Source organism: Cyphomyrmex costatus, unplaced genomic scaffold, assembly GCF_001594065.2.
Source record: "Cyphomyrmex costatus isolate MS0001 unplaced genomic scaffold, Ccosl1.0 scaffold733, whole genome shotgun sequence".
NCBI lineage: Eukaryota > Metazoa > Arthropoda > Insecta > Hymenoptera > Formicidae > Cyphomyrmex > Cyphomyrmex costatus.
The window spans coordinates 58,153-71,189 of NW_017280304.1; the positions used below are offsets into that span (position 1 = coordinate 58,153).

General features: G+C 29.4%; 2 protein-coding genes across 2 annotated transcripts; one reads left to right on the forward strand and one right to left on the reverse strand.

Moving 5' to 3' along the window:
- LOC108780770 (uncharacterized) lies at positions 1 to 4,058 on the reverse strand. The gene is made up of 2 exons (XM_018548583.1): positions 3,943 to 4,058; positions 1 to 2,133 (listed from the first exon to the last, which is right to left on the reverse strand). Exons 1-2 carry the CDS (start codon positions 3,959 to 3,961, stop codon positions 17 to 19), a joined length of 2,136 nt encoding a protein of 711 aa, XP_018404085.1. The 5' UTR covers positions 3,962 to 4,058; the 3' UTR covers positions 1 to 16.
- A 2,214-nt stretch (positions 4,059 to 6,272) lies between these two features.
- On the forward strand, positions 6,273 to 9,091 carry O-fut2 (O-fucosyltransferase 2). The gene is made up of 8 exons (XM_018548585.1): positions 6,273 to 6,415; positions 6,646 to 6,782; positions 6,855 to 6,980; positions 7,435 to 7,699; positions 7,761 to 7,953; positions 8,022 to 8,199; positions 8,663 to 8,792; positions 8,941 to 9,091. The coding sequence occupies exons 1-8, from the start codon at positions 6,273 to 6,275 to the stop codon at positions 9,089 to 9,091; spliced, it is 1,323 nt and encodes a 440-aa protein (XP_018404087.1).
- Positions 9,092 to 13,037: the final 3,946 nt, after the last annotated feature.

Consider the following 13,037-nt stretch of genomic DNA (forward strand, 5'->3'; position numbering starts at 1 on the left):
TTATCATGTCTTTATTTTACAAACAAAAATCGGAATCAATATCAGAATCGCAATGATCGTCAGAATTAATTACTGAAGATATATTATCGAAACCGGTATATTTCTCATTCGTTGTAATCGTGGTTGCAGCATGAACTGTTGGAGAATCTAATAATTCGATAACTTCTGGCGATAATGACTTGAGTGGCTTTTGTGGCAATTTTCTTATATTAGAAATATACGGATCTGAAATGACTATCAGCCAGTTGAAAACGTCTCGCATGGTGTTCTTCCTCAGAAATTTTCGTGAGAAATCTTCACAAAATTTTTTAATATCCTCATGATTTCGTGCTTCCTGAATATTCTCAGATAATTGTCCTATCGATAACAAAGCGGAAGTTATCATTTCTGGCCCATGAATTAAAAGTTTATGTACTGAAATTGGCATGTGATACCACGGGTATAACTCGACAAATTTCCGGGCAGTTTCCAAAGTATATTCTCGAAATTTGTCGCATTTAATATTATAGCCACTTGAAATAGTTTGCAAAATCACATAAAATCGATTGATTAAACATTCAGAGACACCTGTTATTGTAGCAGATATACTAGAGTTTTCGAAAAATCGCTTAGCAGTGTTTCCGTCATTGATGTTTCCGTAATCGGGTTTTGAATGATCGACAACTAATCCCAATTGTAGGCGAAATCCCTTTTGAATAATCCTTTTGCATTCTTCCATAATTGTTATTTCCTCCTGAGTGTGTACTTGATACTTTTTAATTTTGAGTCTGTACGATAAATGCAAACAGCATTCAAAAAAACGTATCCAAACGTGTAATGTTGACAATCCAAATCGTGGATTAGTTTCAGTAATTTCTTTCTGCAGAATCTCATCTATGTTATTGAAATCCTTGAGTGCAGTTCTGCATAAATAACAGTACCGAGTTAATTTTGTATTTGACATCGCATTGCAAACTTGATTATCTATCTTTGTAAACATCATGCTGTATTTAATACAGATCTCCATTCCATGTATTTGTGTTGTAAAAGGAACAAGCGACTTCACCTGTTGTTCAATGTCATCTTTATTGATTGTCGACTCAACATTTTTATGCAGAAACTGCAATCGTATCGGTCTCGAGAATCGAGAAGACGATGGTCTAGGATTCTTCCAGACAACAACTTCTGTATTTAATTCAAAGACCTTACACACGAGCTGTAATGGCACAAGTGAGGTGAACAATATATTTTCATCTAATTTGCCGTCTTTGGTAAACCTCTGCTCGTAAACGTTTTGTCCACTTCTTCTGTCACAACCCCACTTACAAATGAGATGCATATTTCTTGCATTGTCCACGGTCAAGGTACCAATAATTTCCCTTTGGAAGAACAAAATACGCTTTGCTGTATGATCCAACAAAGCCTGCAATTTTATTTCTGCATGACACTTTGTGATCGTAATGCTAGTATATGGTGGATAACAACGATTTTTTGCTTTTAAAACGTTATTGTAGGATGGATACAATTTGCAGTTATTTTCTTTGCTTATTTTTCTCATACTCTGATAAGTACGCTTCGAGAACTTATGTTCGATCAGAACCGAAAGTGCTGCATCATCAGATAATGTTCTTTCAACTTCTGATGTCAAAGGTGTTATACATATGATAGAATCTATTGTTGGGGTTGCTAACGTTACATTTTTAATAACTTTTGAAGCGTCTAATTGTTCTGACGAGCAAACGTTTATTTGAGTAGCATATGCCAATTCCTCAATGTTGTTGGATGTGTGAAGTTCTTTAGTTTTTCTGCGTTTACATCGGTCACTCATAGCAGAACATTCTAACGTTCTCTTTGATTCCATTGGTAGATCCTCAGTATCGTAAATTATAATTCGTATTGAGTTAGACAGCCAATTATTGTATTTTTTTTTAAATATTTCATCTGTTTTGGAGTTTTCCCACCTTTTTTTGATAACATGAAGAAACTTAGCGAAGACAGGCTTTGCATCGTCATGTATGAAGATATTACGGTTCAGTTTTTTTGTCCACGCAGCTTCCAAAATTTCAATTTGTTTGGGCAAGCTCTCGTTCAGATCGTTCCGTAATATTATGAATATTTCTTCTTTAGTACACGTTATTACATTTCTATCTGATCCTGTAATGATTTAAAATATATGTATGTAGTACAAATTACGGTCTTGGATTTGTTTATTTTAATATTTTCGTAGATGTATAACAGTATGATTTCAGTTTAATATAATTTTCATTAAATTTATTATATTTTTAGAAGTTATCTCAATGCTACTGTTTTTAATCTGAGTTTGCACACACTTTCTGTAATAGTCGGGTAAGACGTACCTTATATAAGACCTTTAGAGTTAGCTGAAAGTTAGCCAGAGCTAAAAGTTTTTTAGTCTTGACATAATTAATTAAATCTAAAGAAATATAAATTAATACCAATGTGAGTCAACACTGACTCTAATTCATACAAACTGAGTAGTTGTTTGTGTGAATTACAGATAACTTTATTAGAAGTTATACAATAATATTATACAATATTATACATATTTGTTTATTTATATTATTGTATAATATTATACAATAATATAAATAAACATTTCGACCTTTTGGTTAGGTCCTCATCAGTATAAATTAAATCAAAGTAATAAATTTTACAAAGAAGTTCATGGGGAAACATGATGTACATTATGATTAAGATGATCTCAAATTTTTTTGAAATGCTGTACAAACATAGTCAAATATTAATTATTTTCTTAATCAAAAAGAAAAGCAAAGGCAAATTAATGACATACATATTTGAATCTGAGACGAGAGAACCACACTATACACCGATTGTTATATTAAATTGGCTGGTTTACTGTTAGAGAATGATTTATATAAATTAATAAATTATTTAATCTATATATTATCGTATATGTGTAAAATAATATAATATTACATGAATATATAAAATTGATTGGAATAAAACGTTTATTATGCTTATTTGATAATGGAGGATAATTAGTTAATTCTTACGGTATGTCTTATGATTACTGTTACAGAAAGCGTATGTAGTCCCTCTTATGCCTTTCTTCAATTTTTTGACAGCATAGTACTTGATTCTTTTATTTAGCACTGTACTATCCTACCCAGATAACATGCATGTTGCATAAGATATCTAAAAGACATCTTTTAGACATGTGTGTGTTAGACGTAAGACATCTAAAAGACGTCTTTTAGATATCTTATGCAACATAAATATTATCTGGCAGCTCTGCTTGTAATAAGGTATTTATCTAGCCGTGGCTCGATATGTATTTACATGTTTAGCAAGTGATTGATACCAAAACGAACAGAGTACAGAGCGCATGTATAAAAACTTAACGCAATACCATAGAAGCGGATAGAAGTAGCTAAATTTTTAACGAGTTGAAAGAAAAATATATAAATTAAAAGAGAGTAATAATAAGACCTCAGAATTAGATATGATGTACATAACTATTATTTAATATATGTATAGATACTTGAATTTTAATTTTTTAAAAAGATATAGTTCTTAAATAAATTTAACTTAAAACTTATAGCCCGTTTCAGAACGCGCTTTCAACGATATTAGCACGCTAATATATATGCTACAGTTTACGTTTTACGTTATGCATACTTTCCATACTTCTAGATTTCCAAGATCTCATTACATTTAAATGACGAACAATTATTGAATAATTAACTCTTAATTGTGTTGCAAGCTCATGAGTTGATTGGGCTGAATCTTTAAGCAATGCTTTAAATCGTTTAAACCAATTTGCACACATTTTAATAACTATATACAGAATTTAATCTAAGATACAGAATTTTAATTTAGAAATAAAAACGCGCTTTTATTGATCAAAAAGCGCTCTGAATACAGGTCTATATATGTAACATATAGAAATATAATAGTATTATTGTTTTCTATTATACATACCTCCAGGAATAGGATACATTTTGTGAAATTTAATTTTCTAACTCCGTTTTCGAAATGTATATGCACAAAACACTGGGTAAAATCTTCGTTATCTTCATCTGTCACGATAATTATTCCATGCGAAAAACAACCTAATTTGAACTGGAAAAATTCAGATATATATATAAGAAATATAATTCTGAAGTGGACGTTGATAGAAAATTTTAGATAGAAATTTAAATTTACATTGTTCTCAAAATAACATTTTCAAAAATTCAAAATTTTATTTCGACTCTCTTGATCAGTTTTCAAGATTTTAGTCCCCTGTGTGTCGTTTCAGATCTGTCGTTATCACGTGATTTAATAATTTTATCACGAATCTATTCATTGAGTTTGGATAAGTATTTCGACAAAAGTTTTCGCACTTTCCGTCAGACTTTGCTGTTTTCATACTTTAAAAAATAATAATTGCGAATTAATTATAATACGGACGAGTTTTGAATCTTGCCTCGTGTCAAGCTCATCGATGTCTCAAACTTTTGTCATTATATCATGAATTATATTAATTATAATAATCTTATTAATAATTTTTTGAGAAACACTAATGATCGCGTTCAGCGGACTCAAATATTACGGAGCAGATCTGTGAGCGCTTGTCGCTATTGGAGGATCTATAACAATACGCTATAATAGCAGCGAGCGCTCACGGATCTGCTCTACAATAGTTGAATCTACTGATCGCGACTATTATACTATTATTTTATGCCATGGTTTGAAATAAAATGTAGATTAATTTAGTTGTGTATATCTACAGAGTTTTGAAATAATTTTAGCGATGTCTTGTATTTTATATTATCTCATCTCTTAAATTTTTATATCATTATTAAGTTCTAACATAATATAGTAAATTAAAAAAAAACATTAATTTTTGAATATTTTACACAAAAATAATACACACGTATGATAAGATTTCGCGTTTTTAATCAGATCGATGCCGTTTTCGCATCTTGAGAAATTATTTACAGATTATATAGGTATTCAATACAAAAATTTGGAAATGACAGAAAGAGAATTATATAATTAATTGCTTAATTATTATATAATCTTGCAAATTCGTTATTTATAATGATTCTACATCTATAAATAATACAGTACCAATATTTTATATATATGCGTTTATAATATCTATATAATTATTTACACATATTATTTCCCTATATAAAAAAAATTGTAAATTATAAATAATAATTATATTATAATAATTATAATATTATTATATAATTTGCACATTATCTTATGTATTTCATTATAATGTTTTGGAAATTTAGTAATTTTATTGTAAAATTTTTTGAATATTTACACAAGAAAGAACGAAAAGTTTCGCGTTTTTTATTGGATTAACACAATTTGACAATTTGTTGGATAATTATTTAAAATACCCCCCTCACATCTAAAATCTTAATAAAAATACATTCATTTGACGTGTTTTCACTCAAAATAAAAAAATCTAGCAAAATTCAGCGATCGACCTCGTGAACCGATCAGATATTAGTTCGAGATTTTAGAGGTTAAGATATCTGTCAATTCAACTAAATGGTCGGTGGTCGCATTCGGCAAACTTAACTTGACTTATTAACTGTACAAAGTGGATCTGTGAGCGTTTACTATTCGGTTTATTACTATTGGTTAGTGATAAAAAAGAATCACGGCTTTAAAAAAGCACAAGAGCACTGCTTTAAAAACATAAATCCACTGCTAACGCAAAGAATTTTTGTTTTTATAGTAGTGAATTTGTGTAAATTAAAGTAGAAAATATTTATTTTTAAGCGTGCAATAAGTGGTTCAATAAATTAAACTGAAACAGCTGTAGTTTGTTTTACTTGTGCAGTTTGCTATGCGCTCAACGTGACACTTTTTAGAAGCAGGAAGAAGCTCGTAGATGGCGCAAGAGAAGACGAATCACGGAGACGGAAGACGGAATTCTAGGAATTCCATTTAGTGGCGCCTCTATTTACAACAAAACGTACACATGAACTACAATGAACTATGTTATATATATCACTGACATTTTAGCAGATAACCTAATATGGTATTAGCCGTATTAGTACTAACCACGGAGTTTTATTTTGTTATAAATATAGCCGTATCTTTAATTGTCATCATGTAATGACTAATGATGTAAAAAAGAGACGGAGCCAAAAACCAAACAAAAGAATTCTTTTATTATGTATTATCAGAAAAAAAGCTTAGCTTATTAATTTCTCTCATTCTCTTTGTTATATTCAGTACAACATAAAGGTTGGAAATTCATTACTGGAGTGAAAGAAGAATATATAATATTTACGAGTGAAATGTTTGCCTTGAAAGTTCTATATATTGTTATTTCGATTGCATTCGTCGTGAGTGACAGCGAGTTCGGATTTTGCGAGGCGCCTGACGAATGCATCGTGGATTCAAAAAGATGCCTCGCTGAGAATCGCTTCACAAAAAAACGGTCAGGAATTACTGAGACTTCACGTCAGAAAAAGTTGAAATTTACAAATTTGTTTTATTAAGTTTCATTAACTTTTTATAATAAGATTTTTGTCTTATGTTAAAAACAACTATATAATCAAAACATATAAAACACTGATTAAATCTCATTGTTTATATGCAATTTTCACCTCATTTTAAAATCTAAAGTCGATTCTGTGTTTTATTTCTGAACAAGGATTTTCTTTACAGTTACATCCTTTATGATATAAATCCTGCAGAAGGCTTCAACTTAAGAAGAGATGTATACATTCGTATTGCAGTTTTCTTAAGAAAATTAATTGAAAGGGACAAGGAATTCCAGTGGCAGCTGGTTTTACCACCATGGGGTAATTTATATACTAAAGAAAATGTATTCTATAAGATTTATCATTTATAGTCTCTTTCAATCTTTGTTTTAGGTAATCTATATCACTGGCGAAGTAAAAATATAGGATCTCAGGAACATCTACCGTGGGGTATCTTTTTTGACATTATGAGTTTGCAACGTTATATACCTGTCATTGAGATGTATGAATTTATGAAAGGTACATTTCTTTACATTTTTTAACTGCAAAATTATTGAAGATTAATCTTCAAGGAGTAAAGCTAAAATATATAATAAAGGCAAGATTTATTATATAAACATATATAAATTATTCAGGATTTAATTATAATTTTTGGATTATATAATAATTTATTATTAATATAATATTTGAAGTATCAGCAGGAATACATATTCTTAGAATATTTTGCTCCATTAAAATTAGAGAAAGAATATAAAATTTTCTAGATACTATATGCTTTATGCTTTGTTTCTCTTGGGAAATACATTTTGATTGACATATACTTTTTTTAAATTTTTTAGTGCAAATTTTCTAGATTTTAGGACAATTTTGTATTGAATTTCTTTTATATATACATATAATATCCTCATTTTTAATGGTATTATGAGAATTTGATATAAATGATTTATTTGACTGTATAACAGCTTGATTTTAGAGTACTCATGCGGGAACAGAGAGGTACAACTTGATCGTCTGTACATTCTACAAAATGATGAGGAAATGTTCAAGACAGGTAAATTTGAGGATAAAAATGAGGTGATAGATTGCGATCATAACTTTTTGCGATATGAATTAAAACAACATACGTATACCGGTCCATTCTGGGGCTATTCTAATGTTACGGCTCAGGATGTAAAATGTCTTAAATTTCACGGTATGGCGCGTGATCTTTCCCAGAATCTCATGCCAATGCGATACAGGTAAAATGTTCTAGATGTTTCTATCTCGCTTTTTAAGAATCTCACTAACGTTCTTGCACAGATCCATAATGTTTGATCGCATGGAGATTGCTTTACATGACGAATATGGATCTAAAGAGTATTGGAGAGCTAGACGTAGCATGCGTTATAATACTAAATTGTATAATATCGCAGAAGATTATAGGAAAACTTTTCTGAATTCTACGAATAAGAATGATAATACAGAGCGACCAGCGGATTGGACTAAGGAGAAGGTATATTGTGATTGTTATTTTTTTATATTATAATAATGATAAATTATAGTTGTGGATTCTAAGTTCAGAATCGGCGAAATGCAAGAGGCGGGCCATATTTGGCGGTTCATCTTAGGAGACGTGATTTTATCATGGCTCACAAGGCATCGGTGCCAACAATAATGAATACTGCCTTACAATTACGAAAAAGAATGGCTAAGCTTGGGCTAACCGTATTGTTTGTTGCAACAGATGCAGAGCAATACGGTATGTATATCTTGTGTAAACTTACGGTTTAAGAATTTTACGAATTCTTAAATTGTTGGAAAGTCGTTTGTAAATTTTTTTAGCCAATATGTAATCAATTTTTTTCTAAAGTTGAAAAATGTTAAAATTTTTAATTTTTAATTGACAAACGATAATAATTAATAAATAAAATGGAAAGAAAATAATCAGATTAAATAAATAAGGCAATTTCTAGTAAACTGTTCTTAAAGAAAGAAAGAAGCAATGTTCTAATTATCATATTTTTGTCAATTCTAAATGAATTTTACTTTTCAAGAAAATTTTAATTCTAGTTAATAAATATGGAATGTTAAATGTGTTACAATGACTGTTTAAAATAATATTGTTCAAAGGAAAGATCTTACACGTACTGAATACACAAGTTACTGAAAAGAATATGAATATGAAGAAAAATATTAAATAATACTTGAATAATTATTTTCAGAATTTGAAGAATTTAAGTCATATTTATCAGAGTATAAAGTCATGAAATATGTGCCATCTGATTATGTGATAAATAAATTTAAAGATGGTGGAGTTGCTATCATTGATCAAATAATCTGTTCATATGCCAGGTAAAAATGTTTATATGATGATTGATTTGTTAATAAGACGTTAAACATAGATTATTCTTTCAATAATTGTCTTTTTTATATAAATGCTAATACGTAGCTTATGATAATATAGAAATTTCAAATAATATTGCTTTTTCTTTTTAAATAGATATTTTATAGGAACACATGAATCTACGTTTACATTTAGAATACAAGAAGATAGAGAGATTATCGGATTTTCATCAGGTACTACATTTAATAAATTATGTAAGACCAATGAAGATTGTGCAATAGATGGATTCTGGTCAATTGTTTGGTGACGTTTTGCTTTAGTAATTCAGAATTTTTAATTTGTAAATTTCTTCATAACTATTATTTATTCTTTTTTAATTAATCTGAATTTTATTTGATGAATTGTAATAGCTATATAATTTGTACAAAAAAATAAATACTAAAAACAGACTTTATCACACGTCATATTTATCATTTAAATTTACATTTATAAAATCCATGACATACAGAAACATGTAAAAATCAGTGATTCAGTTAATCACGATACAAAAAATAAGACAATAATAACATGTTGTAACTAGTAGCAAATCCAAAATGTTGATTTATTTACAGGAAATTATAATTTTTTTTGTTTTTCATACAAGTTTTCTGCAACTATTTGCATTTTATTTTAGAAAAAAATTTATTATTCTGTATTAGGAAAACGAAATGAATGGAAAAATGCGAAATGCGCGTTTCCGTAATTCCAACATCCTCATAACTGATTTGTGAGCAGCTGTTTCGAATATATTCTATAAAGTTTTCGTTTCGAATTTGTGTAAGGAATCACACCTTAAAATCTCTTAACGTACTTAAGACACACTTTATAATTTATATACAAAGTGTCCAACATTATCTCTAAAGCTTCTTCCAATATTTTACTATATGTATAATAACCACAATCATTGCACAAAAAACGTTGGGTTATCCCTTCTCGTCAAATAATGCAAGCGTTTATTGATATTTCGCGGATTTTTATCATATAATTAATTTTTTATTAGGTATTATTAACCCGATAAAGAACTTTTATATTCTATCCACGAGAGAGCAATTAACAGACATCTATATATACATTAAAGTACACAATTTCTCTAATTATTCTTTATTTAAAGGTATCACAATGATTAATAAAACTATTTTGTTTAATAAAACTAAATGGTAATATTAAATTCCTTTTCAAAAATGTTACGTAACATTATTAATTTATTTAGTTTTATTTAAATATATGATAATGACTATATATGATGTTGAAAATCAAATTTTCGAAAATTGGTCTTATTTATTATTTGTAATTACTCACATAATTTGATAAAAAAAAAAAACAATAATATTGTTTTTCTAATATATAATTAATTCTTTCAAAATATATGTACATTTCCAAATTTTAATTAAACTTATTTATTTTGCAAAGTTATTTCAGTTATTACTCGATATTTTTCGTATTTTATCTACGATATCCTTTTACAATTTTGTATTGCTTACAATTATTAAAAAAAGATCTTGTTATACAAGAAATCGTATAATTCTTGTTTCATTAAGATCGCTTCCGCTCCCTTTCATTCGAGTGAAACGCTTTTTAACGAGGATTCATACATGTATGCGAAGAGAAAAGCCTCTTTTTCCCATACTTGATACTTGTATGTACATTCACATAATACTTTTCATGTGGCGACACGGCAGATGTCTTGCTCGTGATAAACTTACGAAGATTATGTCGTTTTACGTAACACTCGGCCGTCTTAATGTCTTAATTGACATCCTCCGATTGAAAAGCATTATAACACTTTCGTAATATTAAATTCATCACTAATCGAAAAATCATGTGGCAACTCCAGAGCGTTTGCGTAATCGCTTTATTTACTCGTTTAAAGACACTTCGTATAACGGAGAATTCTTTCTTTGAACTCGTAATACACTTTACCGTGTATTTTTCTCTATTATTAATATTGTAGAGCGTCTAACGGTTTATAAAAATTTTGTTATCTTCGTTTTATTTGCGAGATTTAGGGACAGGTAATTTTGCGGAAGTTGCGTACCTCGAAGAAAGTAATAGACGTGTGAAGAAAGAAAGTTTGCACGCACATAGCATATGCATACATTGCATGCATAGAACTTATTTCTCAAGAAAATTGAAAATATCCAATAATTACAAGAGTCTGCGATTGAAGAGTGGAAAATAGCTTTGAGATAACATAAAAAAACCAATGATAAACAGTGCAGAATGGAGTGCATTACCATGATTATACTATATATGATATAATATAGAAATAATATATGCATATTGCGTTATATGCATATATGTATATGCATTGGCGTCTACAAAGTAACTTGATAAAGTACGAGGTCAAGTAATAGACGAGCCTGAGATCTCGCAGATAACAATCTTGCGAAAATTCTTGTCTGTGTTTAATTATTTATACATCCAGATTTCATAATGCTGTTTGTAAACTACACGCGATTACTTAGCACGCGATGCTTAAGAATAGAAATTATAAAAAACTGTAGATACTAACGTGTCAGTCTTTTACATATTAAATAGTTCTTTGTAATAATTATATGAACAACACATTATACTCTTAATTGGTTTTAACAATTTTCAAGAACGTAACCCAAAATTTTAATTAATTTGATGGATGTATGTACAATAAATGGTAAGAACAATTTTGTTATGGAATCTCTATAAAAATTTATAGACAAACACAGATGATATAAAAATAGTTTGTTGGATTATTAAAATAATGTAAGAAATTTAAGCATAACGAGGCAAAAAAATTTAATTTGAATATCCTATATAATTATTTTGATATTCTATATAATTATTTTAATATTCTACATATTACTTTGATATCCTACATAATTATTTTGCTTCTACAAAATTATTTTCAGATTTGTATACAGGGTACATTTTTATCAACTATACGTATAGATAGAAAATAAAGGCTTTATTAAACAGTCAAGAATCTTTAATACTTAAATAATTCGGTGTGAATTTATATATTATACATAATCAATCCTGCGCGCCGAATTTAATTTTCATGTCTTAATACAATTGAAATGAAATAATAGAACTGGAGTAAGTAATAATTAATATACATATCACAAAAATTACATATACATTTTTAGATACTTTAGCACGCCCATATTATAAACCCTTCTTTGAAATGAGCGGATCAAAAATGTGGATCTCGCACAATCTAGAATGGAGAAAGGAAGATTCGCTGGTCGAGTTTTCGTCGCCTGGGGCGAACCCGAAAGTTTTCGCTACTCGATCAGAAAGTACTGGACCATAACGAAACATCGATCGAACGAGTATCACACAGTATATACTGTATGGTCTTGATTCTCTAATAACGTCGTTGCATTACGTGTATATGTCATTAGTCATTGCAGTTCTTGCACGAACTGATTTCTTCCCGTTGCTCTCAAGCACGATTCGGTTGCTTCACACGCCTCCGTGCCCCAACTATGATCCTAAGATTCATTTTTTTTTTTTGCTTATAATGATAGAACTTTCGTAAGGTTCTCCATACTTATGAACCAATAAAAGTCATCGGTATTCCTCTCATGTTAATTGTGATTCATCACGAGATAGCATTCACGTAGAAATTGCGAGAAGAATTTTAATAAATTTGCAACAAAATATATAAATTTGTAACGAAGACACATACAAAATAGAAAACGTAGATACAATTTGCAAGGTGATTTACATAATATTTACATAATTTTGTTATAAATTGCATAATTTAAGAAAACAGGCGTGCGAAGGCTTAACAAGCTGCATTTCCGCGAGCGCGCGTCGTTGAGCTGCGAAGAAAATAGCGTTATCGGAAGCGGTGTATGAAAAAGGCAAGAGTAAAATGGTACGTCGCGCATTTGCTCATTCTTCGGAACGCCAATGCTTGAACGGAAACGAAAATGGACCGATGTCCATTCAAGCGTTCGTTCGATCTCGATCATTGTTAAGTAATAGCTAATGGATGAATGGAATCACTCGCGTAACGTTCCTGTTCCGATTTTTTATTTGTGATAAGGAAGAGGAACAAAAGGGGTTTCTTTATACCTTTTCGATCAAGATCTAATGGTTTTGCTTAAAACAAATGCTTTTTGCAAATGTTTATTGATAGAGAGGAAACTTTTGAAAGTTATATTAAATAATACTTAATAAGTCTTAAAAAATTTTTATTATTAATGGAATTTAAAAAAAGATCTAGGAAA

Excerpts from the sequence above, each read along its gene's own strand:
- O-fut2 (XM_018548585.1), top strand. The coding sequence starts at position 6,273 with ATGTTTGCCTTGAAAGTTCTATATATTGTTATTTCGATTGCATTCGTC. Across the intron at positions 6,981-7,434 it reads GATGTATGAATTTATGAAAG|AGTACTCATGCGGGAACAGA; the intron begins GTACATTTCTTT and ends GCTTGATTTTAG. Across the intron at positions 8,200-8,662 it reads AACAGATGCAGAGCAATACG|AATTTGAAGAATTTAAGTCA; the intron begins GTATGTATATCT and ends AATTATTTTCAG.